The 18,623-nt window shown below is 36.9% G+C and overlaps 1 protein-coding gene across 1 annotated transcript; it reads left to right on the top strand.

The window, feature by feature from the left end:
* Positions 1–533: 533 nt before the first annotated feature.
* Positions 534–17,832, top strand: RCN1 (reticulocalbin 1). The gene is made up of 6 exons (XM_039355922.1): positions 534–1,102; positions 6,035–6,228; positions 7,553–7,731; positions 9,695–9,755; positions 13,027–13,226; positions 14,122–17,832. Exons 1-6 carry the CDS (start codon positions 861–863, stop codon positions 14,227–14,229), a joined length of 984 nt encoding a protein of 327 aa, XP_039211856.1. The 5' UTR covers positions 534–860; the 3' UTR covers positions 14,230–17,832.
* Positions 17,833–18,623: the final 791 nt, after the last annotated feature.

Consider the following 18,623-nt stretch of genomic DNA (forward strand, 5'->3'; position numbering starts at 1 on the left):
CGTGGCGAGTTTAACACCACTGTCCTAGCCTATCCTAGCACTGATGATGTTACCTAGTTTGGGTAATGAAACCTCCGCAAGAAAACAACCAAGCTCGGAGAGCAACAAGGAGCCTTCCTTTAACCGAGCTGCAAATATTCTCCTTTATTGACAAGGTGGTTAGATATTATGTCTGATGACATAAGCATGAATTTACAAGAACAGTCTCGGTGAAATGATATCCATCAAGGCACAAACACTCAGTAGCGACCGAGAAATATACTTCCCGGGTGAACATGGCTAGCATCAGGCCGCATAACTCTAGAGCATTTCTTCCGGGGAAAGAAATATAATAATCCCCACCACGTTGGCGTTGGGACCTTTCCCGCTGGAATCTTTTCTTCGTTCAGCCCGCCCTCCTCCAGTGAGTTTCGCAATTGGCCCTCCGGAGAAACTGGAGCCGCCTTGCAAACGTGGCGATCGGGCGCCTCCACCTTCAGCTAGACGTCTCCTCTTAGCCAATCGCGCGAGGCGTAGTATTCAACGGTGCGGGACTTCACCCGTTTGCAAGCGCATTGCTGAGTGGCTGGAAGGGGGATTCCAATGTCCAGTCCAAATTAGGCCATTCATAGGCGTCTTTAAAGCGAGACTTTTGCAGCTGGACCAGTATTGCATCATGGGGGGCAGGAAAAACGGGGCGACCCCACGTTGAGTCTTTATGAGCGCGTGGCGCGAGACAGGCGAGATCTGCTGGACTGGGAGGCAGCCCAAGCAAAGACACGTGTTAGATTCTACAAAGTAAAGAAGGTCGTCTCTCTCGGCGTATATTGGAGACTCGAAAGTTTCTTCGGAGACGAACCTAACTTGGGCCGGAAGAAGCCATGAGCCTGGGGAAAACGTCCAGCTCTCTCACGGTGGGGCTGATGCTAGTATTTTGCATCAACAGGTCCTTCGGCGTCCCTACTTTTAGAAAGGAGAGAGTCGTGCGTCTCGATCCCGAACTCGTCAACCGGCAACACGAAGAGAACCAGAGCTTTCAGTATGACCACGAAGCCTTTCTGGGCAAAGAAGATGCCAAAACTTTCGATCAACTTAGCCCGCAGGAAAGCCAGGAACGGTTGGGGTAAGATCCTCCTTATTTTACCAATATGGCATAAAGGTCCCTTCGTGCCCAGGAGGCACGAAGACGTTGATGAGAAGGCTGATTTAGAGAGGATTTTTTTCTCCAAGTAGGTACAGTGAAACAATAGTGTTTTGCACGCCGATGGAGTTTAGCCACTCTGCTGTCAAAGTTAATAGTATTTTCCCTTTTCCCATAAACGCGCGGGAGCCAAAATTAGCTCTGCGAGGCAAGAAATTTCTTACTTTGATGCCTTGGTAACGTGGCGGAGGGGAAGTTCCTAACAAACGCCTTGAATGAAAAATCAGTTTCATTCCTAGATCATACAGTATGTAATCTAGTTTTATATGGCAAATTCAAGTCCAGGATCAGCTCGTTGAAATGAAAAGGACTTTTGTTTGTTGTAGAAGAGGTTTTCTTTCTCTTTTTTTAAACTTTTAGAGGGCAACTTCCTTAATTTGTTGCAGCAGAAACAAGAGTCTTTCATGGGTGAGAGATATACCCAGTGCATGGCAATTATGTATCTTGTGTTGGCAGATACATAAATTGTGGGGTGGGACCACAGACTTAGTGCAAAACCTGTTGGGATTGACTGAAAAGAGTACAAAAATAAAACTTGATCAGTTTGTGTCCACTTCCAGTTCATGTTGCTGCAAGCTGGATATGAATAGGCAAGTCTGACTCTTAAGAAACCTAGCAACTAATAGAAATTGGTGGAAAACATTTCAGTGGCGTTGGACTCTAAGAAAGAAGTTGAAAGAGCAAAAGTAAAACAGTAACACCATAACAGAACATGTGAACAGTTTGCTCACTGAGCCCATGTTCACATGTATCCCATTTATTCCTCTTTTCTCCAAGAAACTTAGGTTTAGTCTTCCCATTTTATCTTAATAACAAATCTGCTGGGTGTTAAATAGAGAAAGCAGAGAGGTAAATTTGAGATTACCCTTTGATTTGCTGTGGCTAAGCATGAACTAGAAGAGGGGTGTCAAACGGGCTGGATGCATCAGGCCGAAACCGCGCCCACCCCAGCAATGGGGAAAAAATCACGACACGTCACGACACATGTGATGTTGAGAGTTTGACACCCCTAAACTAGAATATTCTCCAAATTTATACTCCTGTATAAATGAAGCAATATATTTCTTGCCTGGCCTAACTTTGTGATAAACTTGACTTTTCTGTATGAGGTAGGCAGAGAGAATTGCTTTTTCTAGGCAAAATACAGTTTGTGATGGCTTCCCATATAACCTATTTTTCTTCCCCAGTTTTTTATCCCATCTATTCTCCCTAGACCTGGAATAGGAAAAGCTCTTATTATATGGCCATTGGGGGGAATGACAAATGTTAAAACACACATAATGTCATGCATATATTTGTCCTGGTATAAATATATCTTTGTGGCATTTGCATGAACATAATTGCATGGGTGACATTTGGAGATCTTTGCTATTGGCTGAGGAAACAGCTTTCAACAATTGAAGTAAATGAAAACTTTGCTTTGTGGGAGGGTTCTTCAAGGTGTGGTGTTGGTGAGGGGAGACAAGGCCTTTCCTTCCCAATGTTGTATCTTCTCTTGAAGAATTGTCACCCTTTATTCAAAATAGCTCTCATTGATGTCAATAGATCCCCTTTTAAAGTCTAATTTCTAAGATGGGGGAGAGGAGACGCAAGTGTGTGTAAATGAATAGAATAAAAGTGTGTGGGGTGGGGCTGGCAGTTGTGTCAACACTGTGTTTTGATGATGCCCACGTAGGATGTGATCCAGGATAGTGTTGGTAGGGCTTCCATGTTTGATGGAGCCACTTTAGACTTCAACCCAAATAGTTTCTCCAGTAACTGGGCCAGACTTTGATAATTGTCATTGAATCTTTTGCCATCTGGTTATTGAGATGGATCACAAGTAAAGGTGAATCAACTGGTTTCTGTCTTTCCACTTCAGTCTGAGGTTCCTTCTATGCTTGGTGAGTATTCTGCATTTAAAGCATCCATATGATATAGAGAAGCTGATATGACTTGCATCCCTGCTTGCTTGTACCTGGAGGCAGGTGCAGAAGACTTGGTCTTCTGTTGGGCATCTGAGGGGGATTCTAAACTATGGGTGCCTTTTTTGATGCAGAACATAGTGACTTTATTCTGAGGTGGAAGTATGAGGCAGAAGTATAGGTCTAGCTGCTAGCTTGAGGAGTTATACAGTAGCTGCTGGATACAATAGCAAAGCAATCACCTGTTCTGCCTCCTACATTCATATATACAGGGGAGAAGTTTGTTTTCCTCTCCTCTCCTAGGCTTAAAGCTGGAATAAAACATTACTCTTCTCCTATCTCTGCTTATACTTGTGAGAAAAGCTATAGTAAGTATTCAGAGAGCCTTCATATAGTCCATCTTCTCTACCAGCCAAAGTTCTCCATCATGGGAAGGATTCTACATCCATTCAGCCAACTCTAGAATTCCATTTTATATTGCTTTTTATTTCATTTAGGATCATTAACTGTATATATGAAGGTTTGCCATGCCATGGACAAATATCATGCCATTCAGCCAACTCTAGAATTCCACTTTATATTGCTTTTTATTTCATTTCGGAACATTAACTGTATATATGAAGGTTTGCCATGCCATGGACAAATATCATGCCGTATATTTGTCCATGGCAAGGCAAACCTTCATATATGACAAATGTGGCATATTAACTGGTCCTTACAGTCTTGGAGAACATTGTTCTCCTTTGAAAGAGAGTTCACAAGCACTGGTCAATATATTGATTGACAATCTGTCTTCACTGGCTACCCATAATATTAGTTTTTGTAAGCTCCACTGAACATTAAATTTCTTCACAACATTTTAACAGGTTATTCTACTTGCGTTTCATTTGCTTGAAACCAGTAACAGTGGGGTTTTTTGCTCTTTTTGTCCAATTGTAGAAATCTAATTAGTGAAAGATTATCTAGTTAATTTTTTTGCTGTGACAAGTGCTGAATGACAAGCCCACATGCCCATGCAAGTCACAACTAGGTTTTTGGGAGAAGATTAGCTGGAAAGTTTGCCCTGGCATTTAATGCTGTGTATGAAAAGTTAAACCTCTGTTTAGTGGACAGACCTTGATGCAATGGGCAAAATTCTTGTTATATTTGAATAATGGTAGAAATCAAGGCCAATGATATAAATTGGTATAAACGAAGAATTTCCATCAGTTACATATTGTAATATAATTGTTTTGCTACAATTTTACTGACAAAGAGGAGCAATAGACACTCTCTCCCACCAAGTGGTCTATTAAATTAGGATTTTATTTGTGTATAACTATACTTTGGGTCATGGGAACCCTCAGATGCAATCTAATCCAGATACAGATCTCTTTTCTGATTTATATCCTTCTGTGTATGGAGAAGGAGGTTGGAATTTGTATTTTGGCATTTTATTGGCTTAGACAACACTTAACAAAACTTGACTAAGTACTTATATGTATGGTTGTATGAAAAAGGAATGTGATCGGTACTTTTAAAACATGCTAGATTATCAAATCCCTACAAATTCAGTGGACAGATACCATCAGTTCAAGTTTGCCAGATTTGACTCTTTAGGGTTAACATGTGGCCTTTTATTTTGCTGTCATTCCATTCCTCTTTTTTTTCCCCGCCCTCACTGTCTGAGGAGTGGCTTAAAATGCCACGTAGGTTTTCTTGGAGAAGGCACAAGAGATTATTCCTAGAGAATGAGAATCTCTTGCATACATCTCCAGTTTTTCTGCTGCTGCCTGATCAGACAAATAGTTGAAAGCAAAGGTACAGTGAAATGGAGAGAAAGACCAAGACAGGAGATGGGTAGAGATAGGGACTGTGAAATGTCATTTGCTTATAATGCAACCCTTCCTCAGAAATAGTTTGCAAGTCAGTCACAATGGATGGATTGCTCAAGTATATTGTACTATACATCAGATACCAATTTGGATGTTTATATATGATCTGGAAGACAGATATGCATGAAAAAAATTGTTGGTGCAAACAGCAGTGCTAAACAGCAGAGATAATATGCATTATAACACCTTTAGATAGGTATCATAGTGGTTCCCATTCAGAAGATTCATTTTAAGCAAATATAATTGTAGAAGGCAGATAATAATAATAATAATAATAATAATAATAATAATAATAATAATAGTAATAAAGTTGGAAGGGACCTTGGAGGTCATCAAGTCCAACCCCCTGTTCAGGTAGGTAACCCTATTTCAGGGTTTGTCCAATTTCGGACAAATTGCTGTCCAGTCTCTTCTTAAAAACTTCTAGTGTTAGAGCATTTAACCGCTTCTGGAGGCAGGTTGTTCCACTGGTTAATTGTTCTGTCAGGAAGTTTCTCCTTAGTTCTAGGTTGCTTCTCTCCTTGATTAGTTTCCACCCATTGCTTCTTGTCCTACCTTCAGGCGCTTTGGAAAATAGATTGATTCCCTCTTCTTTGTGGCAGCCCCTGAGATATTGTAACACTGCTATCATGTCCCCCCTCGTCCTTCTCTCTCGTCCCAATTCCAGGAACTGTTCCTTATATGTTTTAGCCTCAAATCTCCTAATCATCTTTGTTGCTCTTCTCTGTACTCTTTCTAGAGTCTCAACATCTTTTTTACATCATGGTGAGCAAAACTGGATGCAGTATTCCAAGTGTGGCCTTACCAAGGCATTGTAAAGTGATATTAATACTTCACGTGATCTTGATTCTGTCCCTCTGTTAATGCAGCCTAGCACTTTGTTGGCATTTTTGGCAGCTGCAGCACACTGCTGGCTCATATTTAAATGATTGTCCACTAGGACTCCAAGATCCCTCTCACAGTTATTTGTAGACAATTTGTAGAACAATTACCTAGGATTATATGGATAGTAATGCAAATTCTGAAGAATATTTACTAAGATTCTAATTATCTGATTATTTTTCCCTTTATCTCAGCAAAATTGTTGATCGGATTGATGATGACAAAGATGGTTTTATCACAACAGAAGAACTGAAAAATTGGATTAAAAGAGTACAGAAACGTTATATCTTTGAAAATGTGGCTAAGGTCTGGAAGGATTATGATCTCAATAAAGACAATAAAATTTCATGGGAAGAATACAAACAAGCATCATATGGCTACTATTTAGGTAAGAAAATTCTAGGCATACAAAAATTCAGCCGATTGGTTTACATTTATCAGCCATAACACTGAACCTAATTCAGATGCAACAGAACAAGAATGAATAGTGAATTCTGAATTCTAGCATTGTTTCTAAAAACAATGGAACAATTATGGAACAATTCTTTTTTGGTTCTTTTCCAGAATAGTATGACTGGAAGTAAAGTATTTAGTAAAGTATTCTCTGGTAGGAAACAACAGCTTAGTTCAAACCTAGATCCTATCAAACCCATTTTGGCATTTTACGTTTTTGATAAATTTTATACAAAATATATCAGAATACTTGAATGCCAAATAACATCTTGAGATTTTGGTGCAGAAAGATTCCAAATCGCCCTGAAGTATCCTTCTTTAATTCAGAACGTGTCCAAAACAAATGCAAATACTTTCTCTATATGAAAAGCAAGCCTTGTGTATATTAAATACCAGCTGAAATTAAGCCAAGGGCTACAGCCAGGCTGCAGGTTATTGATATTTGTCTTTGATGTATTTAAGATTAAATTGCAAGAAAGCAGAAACTCACTTTTTTGTAAATATAGGTAGACAAGATGCACAGATAAGAAATGAACACAGAAGAGAAGAAATGGGCATTTGTCAATTTAATCTAAATGTAAATGAATCACTAATGGGACTTTGGACGCAGTTTTGAGTTCCAGAGGACATGGGTATCATTAAAGAGGGTGGGAGTAACATTCCTATATCCTTTGTTTCTGACTACATGTGCTTATTCAAGCATATCAGTTTTCTGGCCAACTTGACTCAGTGCATATTGTTATAAACAAGTAAAGATTTCTGTGTATGAGGTATACATGTCAACGCACAAATGCTTTTGCGTGTAAAAGAAAAGGGACTGCTTGGGCTATTTTCAAAATGGGTTTTGACTAAAATGGTAATTAAGTCCTCTTAAAATACCTTGCTTCTGTTTAAAGTACATAGAAGTAGCAGCTGCTGCAACACTGATAGTATATATAAGGATGGGAAAGGGATGCAGCTATGTAACTTTATCAAAACATCTCTCTAGTAAATACAAAATGCTGTGGTTTTTATTGCGGGCTAAGGAAAGAATTACATTTTTTATTTGAAGAATATGGAACTATATATGTGTGTATGTACCACACTAGGTTCTAAGATCTAATGGAAGAATTCCCATAGGCAGAATACTATACTGGACGTATACCTTATGTAGGAGAGATTTAGATTCTTGCATATCATTCCTAGGTAACGCTCTGGTATTTAATTATTCCTGCAATTTTAGTTTGATTCATCTTATTCTAATCATTCCTTTTCTCTAGAGCATTCCAGAGAGTTCCAGGATGCCACAGAGCAACACAATTTTAAGAAAATGCTACCCAGAGATGAAAGAAGATTCAAACAAGCTGATCTGGATGGTGATTCAGAAGCAACTCGTGAGGAATTCACCGCTTTCCTTCACCCAGAGGAGTTTGAGCATATGAAAGACATTGTTGTTCTAGTAAGCTCTGGCATAGCCACCTTTATTCCTTTTGGGCTTTTCTTTGTTACATCGCTTTGAAAATGGCTTCCTCATCTCTCAAGGCAAGGTTTCCTAGACAGTAATTGCTGTTCTTTTCATCCAGAAGGAAAGCTGCTTTTAGGAATTAGGTTGCTAAAATGTAGCCTCTCTCCCTAATTTCTGTGATATCTCTTGTGTGTTGATAAATGCTATCTGAAGATTGTTTAATAGGAAGGTGACAAATAGTCGTTTCCCACCCATTGGGACAGTGAGGCTTTGGTATGTCCCATTGGTGGATTCTACATCTCCAGTGCTAGAGAAGGGGCATTGTCTTACCTGAATGCCTTTTCTCAGCACGGAGACATAGAATCCACTCCCACCCTTAAAAACATTAAGATTATATTAGGGAACCGGGAGCCATCACGTCGAATTGTAGTCAGTTGCTTCGCCTTCGTCAAGAATGCGACAAGTTGGCTAACCCGGTCTAATGGGCAGGAAGGCAGAGTTAACTCATTGGTGGATTCTACGTCTCTGTGCTGAGAAAAGGCATTCAGGTAAAACATCTCCCTTCTATCTGAAGATTGTTTAGTAGGAAGGTGGCAAACATAGACATGGACCAGTTTTGCCATAAATATTGTCTTGTTGAAGTATTCAACAAATACTTGATGTTATCACATGCTAAAGCAACAACACTGAGGAAAAAATGCTTCTGTTAAATGTTTTAAAGTAGCATCCATTGAAAGTCAGAATAATGCAAACATTGTGTTTTTCCCTACATTTATCAATGGCCAATCCTTTGCCTCCTATCTCTGACACATTACAGACCCATTGTTGCTTGAGTACTACAAAACTCGGCTGTTCTCATGATCCTTCAAATTAGCTGTAGAAATCAGGGTGTGGCTGCTTGCTATGGCATAATTTTACTTTACAAGAAACATAGGCAGTGCCTTATTGTGAATAATTCACATATGTTAAGCATCATTTGTAGCTTCACACTCTTACATTTAACAAAATGAAATAAACCAGTGGTTTTCAACTTCACCATGGACCCCCCTTAAATGTCTTTTGTGGCCATGGACCACAAAAGCTTTAAATTGTAACATTTTTTCAAGCCTTCATGGACCCCTGTGATGATACCATGGCCCCCAAGGTTCTGCGGACCACAGGTTGAGAACCCCTGAGATAAACCATTCCAATGTGTGATGTCAAACTAGGCATAGTCAGCCATTGGCCTAATTAAGTGATATCAAGACCAGCTTTTTCCAGCCTTATGTCATCCAAGTGTTGACTATAGCTTCCAAAATTCCCTAGTCTGTCTGTCTGTCTTTCTTTCTTTTTCTTTTTTTCTTTCTTTCTATACTGAGATTTGCGCTTAAGCTCTTTCTGCAGTATGTACTGAACCGCAGGCCTACTGCTCTTTCTAAGCCTTAGAAACTGTGTTTGCTATTCCTAACCTGGAAGGTTGCAATAGTATTAGTCACATTGATTTATTAATGACCTGATATTTAATTTACTAAGGAGCCTTTGAAAGTATATACTGCATTTTCATTTATATGATATCTCCAGAGAAATATTACAGAAGCCCCTGTAGCCAATTCCTGTGCATAAAGAAGATTCTAAGGTAAAACATACTCTGTATGTATGTTCAGGAAAAGTATTTAGATAATTTAAATTATGTTTATTGTATGTTTTATTTTTTTAAAAAAGGCTCTATTGCTTTTGGTGTAAACGGCCTTTCCCAGACTGTTCCTTTCCAAATATTTTAGATGTCAACTCTCATAATTCCTAGCAAGCACTCAATAGGCCAAACTGGCTGAAGTTTATGGAAGTCAAGACCACTGGAGGGCTTCACATTGGGAGATGCTGATGTAAAAGGACAGCTGAAAATGAAAGATTTATAAGCAGTTTGCAGAAAATCCCAGGCATCTTTGTACTGACAGCTTTTTCCCCCTTATTATGACAGGAAACACTGGAGGACATAGACAAAAATGAAGATGGTTTTGTGGATCAGGATGAATACATTGGTATGCTATGGCATGGAGAATTCTACTATTTGTTATAAATATGATTTCTTTTTGTATAAATTTATGATTTTTACTGAAACTTTTAAAGTGAAATTTAATACAAAGTAATATAATGTAAGGAAGAAAAAAAGAAAAAGCCAAAAGTTCAAGAAAAGAGAAAAATTGAATAAAAATAGAAAGAAGGAAAAATATATGAAGAATCATATTCCTTTCTATAATCTATCCTCTGTAATCCTCAAAACCATAAATCACAAGTTCATTTTTATAATATTTTGTAAAATGTCCATAAGATACTTCTACTCACCAATAATTGCAGATAACGTATTTTCTCTAATCAAAGAAAACAATTTATTCATTTCAGCAATATATGTGAACTTCACCAATCATTCCTCCATTATGGACAATGGAGGAATGACAATGTTGAATCTTTTCATCTTGGTGCATGTATTAATCTCGTCACACTAATCATATATTGACATAATTTCCCATGACATTTTTCTAACTCTTCTCCCATTAGTCCTAAGTTCTGACTTAAATTGAATACCGGTCTTTAACATCCTCTATATCAAAGTTTGTATTTGAATTCATTTTTTTAGCTTTTATTCATGTCCACCAAACATGATAAAATGTTCCTTCATGTTTACATTTCCAACATTCATTTGAAGCAGTATTATATATTCTAAATCAGACATGTCAAACTTGCGATGTCACGTGACGTCGCGCGACATATCGGAACTTTTTCCCCATTTCCGGCAATGGGGTGGGCGCGGTTTCCTCATGACGCATCTGACCCATGGGCCGGCAGTTTGACACCCCTGTTCTAGATTATTTCTCTGGTGTCCTGTACCAATGATACATTGTTGAATACAAATTCTCTTTTAGATCAAAACACAGTATAAATTTCAACTTTTAACCATTTATTTTCCTGTCAATTCATCTGTATATTATAACCAAAAGTTTTATCATACATTCTTTAATCTGTTTTTGTATGTTTTTAATTTCAACAAAAGTTTATATATTTTTAGGAATTATGTTTATTATCAGTACGCAAATATATTTCAAATTCTATCTTCTAGCTCATACTATAAGTCATTTTATCCATTTTACATCTTTCAGATAACTATAAATGGAAAAACCATTGACAACTATATCCTTCTGCTTTTCATTGCTCTCTTGATTTAATTTTAAATTTGCCTTGGTAATTTTCCAATGAGTTCCGGTATGCCAATTTTCCAATGAGTTCCGGTATACTTTTTTTTTTTGCCTGCCTATTCTCCTCCCTTAACTTATAGATTTGTTTTAAATCTTGAGTCCAGAACCATAATGAGCAAAAATAGAGACAGTGGATATTCTTGCCTTGTCCGTTTTTGAATCTCACAAGATTTTGTTATTCTCCATTAACAATTATTTGTGCTTTCTGAGAACTACAAGTCAACCTTATATGTTTAATAAAATTATCTCCAAGCTTCATATGTTCCAGAACTGTAAACAAACAAACAAAAAAAGAAATTCAATTCAAATTATCAAAGGCTTTCTCTGCATTCGGAATATCAAGGCAGCTTGCTTTTCATTATGTTGCGTCAAAATAGTTCAAAATATTGAAAACATTTCTAATATTATCTTGTAGTTGTCTTTTAGGTGTAAATCCATATTGATCTTCATAAAAAGATCCTTAAAATAAATATGATTTCTTATGGTCAGTTTGGGTAGTCTTCTCCCAAGTTAGACACTGCACATAGATTGGTAGTGAGGCTGTAAGTACTGGGTATCAGTCATGTTCTTTCTTAGAATCTACTTGAAATCTACAGTACATGCAAGCCTAATACTTGCATAGAATTTTCATGGATAAAAACCCCAAACCATATTTAATATTCATAGAAACTGGAAATCAGCTAAAGAGCTCAAGTGTCTTTGCTGATTGTGCATCAGCATTTGTTCAGTTCAGAAGTACGATAAACACACTTGATAGGAAAGGCATCATGTGACTTTTGACTTCCTATTATCTATCAGTTTAGGAAAAAGATTGTTACCATTTCCTTACTTGTTAGATAACTCAGAAATATAGGAAAAGTACAGGAAGTTTTGACTCATGACCATTTGTTTAATGGCAATTCAGAGTTACTACAGGCTCAGAAAAAGTGACTTAATGACCATTCTTAAAATTACGTTTACTATTATTGCAATGGCTTGCAGTCAAATGATCATGATTTGTTACCTTCTCAGTTGGCTTCTGACAAGCAAAGTCAATTGGGAAAGCCAAATTTGTTAACAACAGTGTGATTCACTTTTTTCTTGTTTTTTGTATGTTGAAAAAAACTTTTTATGATAATTTTTGACATTTGTTGCACATCTTAGTTCATTCTGAGCCTTAGCTTTAAATAAAGATGAAGCCCACTTTTTTGTTAGCTATAGATTTAATTACAGATCAGAGCAGCAAAGAGCAAATAAGGAGAAACGTGACTTACAGAAAATGTGAAATATTTAAGCATGTACATGGATGGATTTTTGGGTTGTCCTTCAAGGAGCAGTTACATTATCAGTTCAAGAGTACGATGATAAAAGGAGTGTGAAACTACCATGCAAATAATATACGGGCCTATGCAAAGCAGAATCTGAGAATCATTACACTGAAGTCTCTTCCCCCTTCCCGCCCCCACCCCCATCCCTCCTATCTGATGCCAGCAGAAGTTCATCTATTCTTGAATTTTTAACGGGCTATAAAGCAAATTTTCTCCATCTTAGGAGCTGAATCCAATTTCTACAAATTATAGTCAGTATATTAATGAAGATGTAGCACTAAACCATTAAAAAAGGAAATGATGAAAAATTATGTTGGAAGATGTAATTACATGGACCACTTCTGGCGTTTTTCTTTTGCAGAATATGACCCCCCCCCATGAATAAACCTATTATAAAAAGTTTGGGTTCAGTAGGTCCTGTGATACAGAGAGAGAAGGGAAGGGGATCATTAAAAAAACCCTGAAATTACCTTTAGCCTAACAACTATCTCATAGTCTTGTACATTATTTAATTTTAATCATTGGGCACCTCTTTATATAAGCTTCATTGGAAGTTTATTGCCATGATTTATGTGGTTTATTGGTTCGATTTTCATACTGATATTTTGGGTGACCAATGCATTTGCTTTTGTATAATCATGAATGATCGGGAAATACGCCTGTATAGAAATACAGTAAATAAATAAAGGCAGGATACATTTTTTTCTCTAGTACAGAATCTTAAGTTTTTACATACTATTTCTTATTTCCAGCTGACATGTTTGCACATGAAGATGGGAGACCTGAACCAGACTGGGTGGTAACGGAACGTGAACAGTTTGCAGATTTTCGAGATCTAAATAAGGATGGGAAGATGGATAAAGAGGAGATTCGACACTGGATTCTTCCAAAAGATTATGACCATGCACAAGCTGAAGCAAGGCATTTAGTTTATGAATCGGATGTAGATAAGGTATTTAGGTTTTTTTGACCCCACAGGTGTCATGTTATCGTATTGGTTTGATTCAATTTTGTGCAACCAGAACTTTAAGATTTAATAATTCTGATAAGATGTTTATTTTAAAAAATGCATCATTTGAATGAGTACCTTGTTGTCATTAGTTAATCTTTCAGAAAATGCCTGAAAAAAGTATATATATAAAAAAGTGTACAACTGTGAGCCTAATGTGGATTTTAACATTTATTCTAATCCAAAGATTGATGTGTCCTCTTGTATGCCTAGTATTCTGTACAGTAAAATCACAGTTCAGAATAGTGGAAGCACCTGAGTGTGCATTTGTGATGAAGTCTGCAGATAAGATTCCTCTGAATATGAATGGCTACAAATGGTCAACTGCATGCAGCTCATCTTCAGCTGCTCCCAGGCTCTTCCAGAACATCACTATTTGGCTTTTTCTTATTACAGCATGGAGATTCCTATGGTCCTCTTGAGCAGAATAGGATTTTCTGCCAGCAGAATGTACCTCTACTTCAAATATAGCTTCGGATACAAGTTAAAAATTATAAGTGTTTTCTAAAGTTTTTTGGATCAAGAAAGCAAAATTTAGATTATTTTTTCACACCAATAATTTATTTTCCCAATTGTTTTTCTGCTTTTGTAAACAAATGCCTACTGATACTTCTTTTTGTACATTGTTCTTTTTATTTGGCCTAAAGCATTGACGCTCACATATAGGCTTTATAAATAAAGGGGTTTACATAGAGGCATGAATAAATACCAATCCAAGTTCTTATACCAGAGTCTGGATTGTTAAAACAAAGAGGAAAAATTGACTAGAATGGAAAATAGCTATGTGTGTTGGTTATTTGTAGCTATTTTTCTAACCAGCTATTTTTTTTCCTTGCAGGATCAGAAGTTAACCAAACAAGAGATTCTAGATAATTGGCGCATGTTTGTTGGAAGTCAGGCTACAAATTATGGAGAAGACCTCACAAAGAATCATGATGAGCTATAATATTTTTTGAAAAACAAATATATCAAGAGACTTATGTCTGAGTTGCCTGTAGAAGACCTGAATAACAGTGGTCATTATGGCAAATTAATTTTGCACCAGTATATACTTTCTAACAAAAAGCAATTCTGTTAATACCATTGAATGGCACAGATGTCACTTCTTCTAAATGCGTATTTTAATGAATTCATTGTAACTTAGGGAGTGCACTTTCCGTTTGTAGCTCGACATACTTTCACTTCAATCCTAAATATGTAAACTTGGATTTATCACTAAAATCAGTGAGATTTAACTAGTGAAACAGACTAAGCCAGCCTCCCATCTTACTACTTAACATGTAGTACATCATACTGTGTGTGGAGGGTTGAATAATTCAGTGCTCTTTTCATAGTATAGCCAAACCCCATATTTCAAAGTATATGGAGTCTATCAAATGTGTTGGGATACAACTCATCGCCAATCCACAAGACTAATGGTAGATGAAAAGCTTGGCTTTCATCCCTGCCATGTAGGGATTTCTTTGATGTCAGAATGTTTCAAATGTTTTAGCTCATGTATAATGAAGTGGTAGAAGCATGATATAAGGCTACGTCACATGAAATATACTATCATCAAGATGCATTGCTCAGGATTTCAGCGATAGGTCTCTACTCAGAACCAAGATCCCATTGCAGAAGGTTACACAACTCATAATGCCTTTGACAGAGAAATGATCGGCCTTGTCATTTCTGAGGGTTATTGCAAAGGGACCATCACCTAGAACTCATTCCCTTCTAGACTGATGAGAATGTGTGGATTGGGATGTATATTTTTTTATACAAAAAGCTCCAGTATTTTCATAAGGAAGAAAATACATATGTTACATAGTTTTTCTAATTTTTTCTTCTAAGATGGGCAGGCATTCTTGGAGACCAATTCTCATATTTCTTTCTAATGGAAATTGTAGTTTTAAAACGTCTGAAAGGCTCCAGATTGCCCTCGCTGTTCAAAGATGTAATTTATGGGTTGTATGTCTGTTCCGTTTTGAAAATTTTTAACAGCAGAAAAGGTGCTCATTTTCATCTTCATTTGCTCCTTACAAGGAAGTATATTGGTACTGACTAGTATGAAAGACAAAAGTACCACAGGGAAGGAGAATTTGTACACATCCCCTTTTGAGTATTTGCTATTGGAGAAGACTTGAGCACAGGCTGCTATCTTGATGTGGGATCTTGTGAGGTAAATTGCCACTTTTAGATTTTTGCTCTTGATTTTTAACTTACTGTATGTCATACGACATACAAGCTTTTCCAGAATTTTTGCCTTTATGGACCAGAAACCATGAACAATAAATACTTTGGTTTTAAAATCCCAAAAGTGGAATTTAAGAAGGCATTATTCTAAATACTTTTTTCCCTAATACAATTAGTGACTGCTTGTGGAAAAAACATCTTTCCTGATAATTCATTTTCTGACAAAATTCAATCTGATGTGAATGGGGAAACACCACATACTGTACACGTTGTAGGCTGCAACAAGATAAATTGCAGCTTTTTCCAACTTGACATTCTCCACATGCTTTGGATTATAGCTCACATTATCTACAGCATGAGGAGAAACTAACTGGAAATTTATGAAGTAGTCATAATACCTCTGGAGGCACCAGTCTGAGAAAGACTGGAGTACCATGGGCTTCGTCCCACACAATGCTAAGCTATAATTTGGCTTGTTTCTGCCTTAGCATGTTATGAAAAACATGGATTGTAGGTCAGCTTAATATAGGAACCCAAGTATTGTGGTTTAATCAATCAATCCTGGGCTTAATGTTATATGAATCCAGATGATTCTGGATAGCTATATTCCTGCAGTGCATCATCTCAATTGCTGCTATTGTTCAGGGGTAATAGTTTTTATTCTGCATGGATGACAAAGATTGAACTAGTTTTTTTCAGAAGGCAGCTGGCTGTATCTTAGGGGAGGATACACCATGTCAGACATGAAAAAGAGGTTTCCACAATAGCATTCCATGCACTGTCCTTTCCTAGTGGAGGAGAAAATCTCAGTCACTTATTGGGAAAAATGGCACAGTTTGCCTTTGTAGAACGAGAAGTGAATGCACTGCTCTTAATATCCGAAAGATAGAATGGCTCTGGCACAATGTGTGATCTCTGTTGGGAAAAACTAATCCCATACTTAATTTACCTGGGAATGCTATTGGATGACATGCAAGAACTCAGATTTTATCTCTGCTGTCAACTAGTAGCCATCTAAATTTTTGCAGCCCAGATATGCCATGTAGTACCACAAAAATGGCAGCATGTTATTAAAACAGTTTTTAAAGAGTGGCTTACATGGCATTCTTGGGGAAGTACCAGTAAATATATGCTCTACCAAGGTGAAGAAATTATTTGGGATATATACATAATCCAACTTTACACCACCTTTATCCTTGCATATTCTCCTCTGGCCTGTGCCAAGCTGTTCATTTTCAGGCTTCAATTCTCAGAATTTCCACAAACAAACATAGTCTTTGATGATGCTGTTTGGGATTTCTGGAAGCTGTAAGTATAATATATCTGAAGAACATTAGATGGGAAAGATATTAATTTTTGGAACCAAAGAATAATGGGAGAAAATTCAACAAAATTTACAAACTTTCTTAAAAAATACTTTCAGTTCTTATGAGTAGCTTGAAGTGATATTTAGGATGTTAAAATGGAAATCAATGAAAATCCTAACTACAGCAATCTTGAAACATTTTGATATTTCAGGATGCTTTTTTATATACACAAATAACTAAAATAGACCAACAGTGCTGGGTTTAAAATGAAACACTATTTAATAAAATCAAAGCTTTGCTAGGTGATAAGCCTAAGCATAATCAATCAATCAATCAAAAAGGATTTTAATGGAGCTTGACTCTTCCAGAGATGTTTGTCTTGGTAATATCATTAAAGTCCAATTATGATAAATGCTACAAAATGTTACGGTAATACTATGTCATATAGTATTATTTATCTTCTTAGTATGAGAAAGTATTAATTGCTGGGAACCATGATTCATTCCTGCAATGCAGAAATTAATTTTGTGTTTCTCATCAGTTACTTCAGATTTTTTTCTTCATGAATGGATTTTTGTATGTGCAGGTTCTCTGTCAACACTATTGTGACACAGATCTTCCATTAACTAAAATATTTTACTTATGGCAGTGTCATAACACACAAAAGAAACCTTCTTTCTTCAATACGTAGAATGTTTTTAAGAATTAGTATGCATTAACATTTTTGTTATTAGGACTTACCAAATTTAATTGGCTAATACCTATTGTCTTAAAATCCCACATGCATCAGCCATTTCCAATCAAAGTAGTATTTCTCCTATATGATAGAGAAAATACTGTACATATTTTTATATAAGGACTATCTCCATACTTTATATATGCTCTATACAAGCTGAGCTTATTCTTACTGACATCACTAGAAAGTTCATAATGTTATAAGAGAGAGATATAACTCACTGTGATCACAAACAATAAGTAAACATACAGTTTATTTGGAACGTTTGTCCTATGTTTACTTGAAACCCTCCCCCCCAAATGTGTATATGGAATAAAGCTCCTGACATAAATTGCTGCAGATGCAAATGTATTTGTTCATATAAATGGATTGGTTGGATGGTTGGTTGGATGGAAGATAGGTAGGTAGATGATTGATAGAGAGAGAGAGACACAGAGAGAGAAAGATAGATAGGCAGACAGACAGATTCATCTAGAGTCACTAGTCTTTGTATAAAAATTGTTACTTAGAAGGTACAGTATGCCTGTTCACGCTACTCTTGTCCTTTATGAGCTTTTATCATAAATCAAATACATCCTTATGTGTAAGAGAACCCTGGCTTTAGTGATGTACTAATCTCAAGTTTTCATTGTTTTAAATAGAATAGAACAGAATAGAATTAGAATAGAATAGAATAGAATAGAATAGAATAGAATAGAATAGAATAGAATAGAATAGAATAGAGCTAGAAGGGACTTGGAGGCCTTCTAGTCCAACTCCCTGCTCAAACAGGAGAACCTATACCATCTCAGACAAGTGACTGTCCAGTCCCTTCTTTAAAAACTTCCAGTGATGGAGCGCCCACGATTTCTGGGGGCAAGCTGTTTCACTGGTTAATTGTCCTCACTGTCAGGAAGTTTCTCTTTAATTCCAGGTTGCTTCTCTCTGATCAGTTTCCAACCATTGTTTCTCGTCCTGCCCTCTAGTGCTTTGTTGATTAACGTAACCCCCTTTTCTTGGTAGCAGCACCTCAAATACTGGAGTACTGCTATCATGTCTCTCCTGTTTCTTCTTTTCTTTAGACTAGCCAAACCCAAGTCCTGCAGCCGATCTTCGTATATTTTAGTCTCCAGGCCTTTGATC

Source organism: Crotalus tigris, unplaced genomic scaffold (genome assembly GCF_016545835.1).
Source record: "Crotalus tigris isolate CLP2741 ecotype Arizona unplaced genomic scaffold, ASM1654583v1 scf7180000018777.2418813, whole genome shotgun sequence".
NCBI lineage: Eukaryota > Metazoa > Chordata > Lepidosauria > Squamata > Viperidae > Crotalus > Crotalus tigris.

Bases quoted from the DNA above. Each gene is read 5' to 3' on its own strand.
- RCN1 (XM_039355922.1), top strand. From the start codon at position 861: ATGAGCCTGGGGAAAACGTCCAGCTCTCTCACGGTGGGGCTGATGCTA. The intron at 1,103-6,034 runs GTAAGATCCTCC...CCTTTATCTCAG, and splicing joins GAAAGCCAGGAACGGTTGGG to CAAAATTGTTGATCGGATTG. The intron at 7,732-9,694 runs GTAAGCTCTGGC...TTATTATGACAG, and splicing joins TGAAAGACATTGTTGTTCTA to GAAACACTGGAGGACATAGA.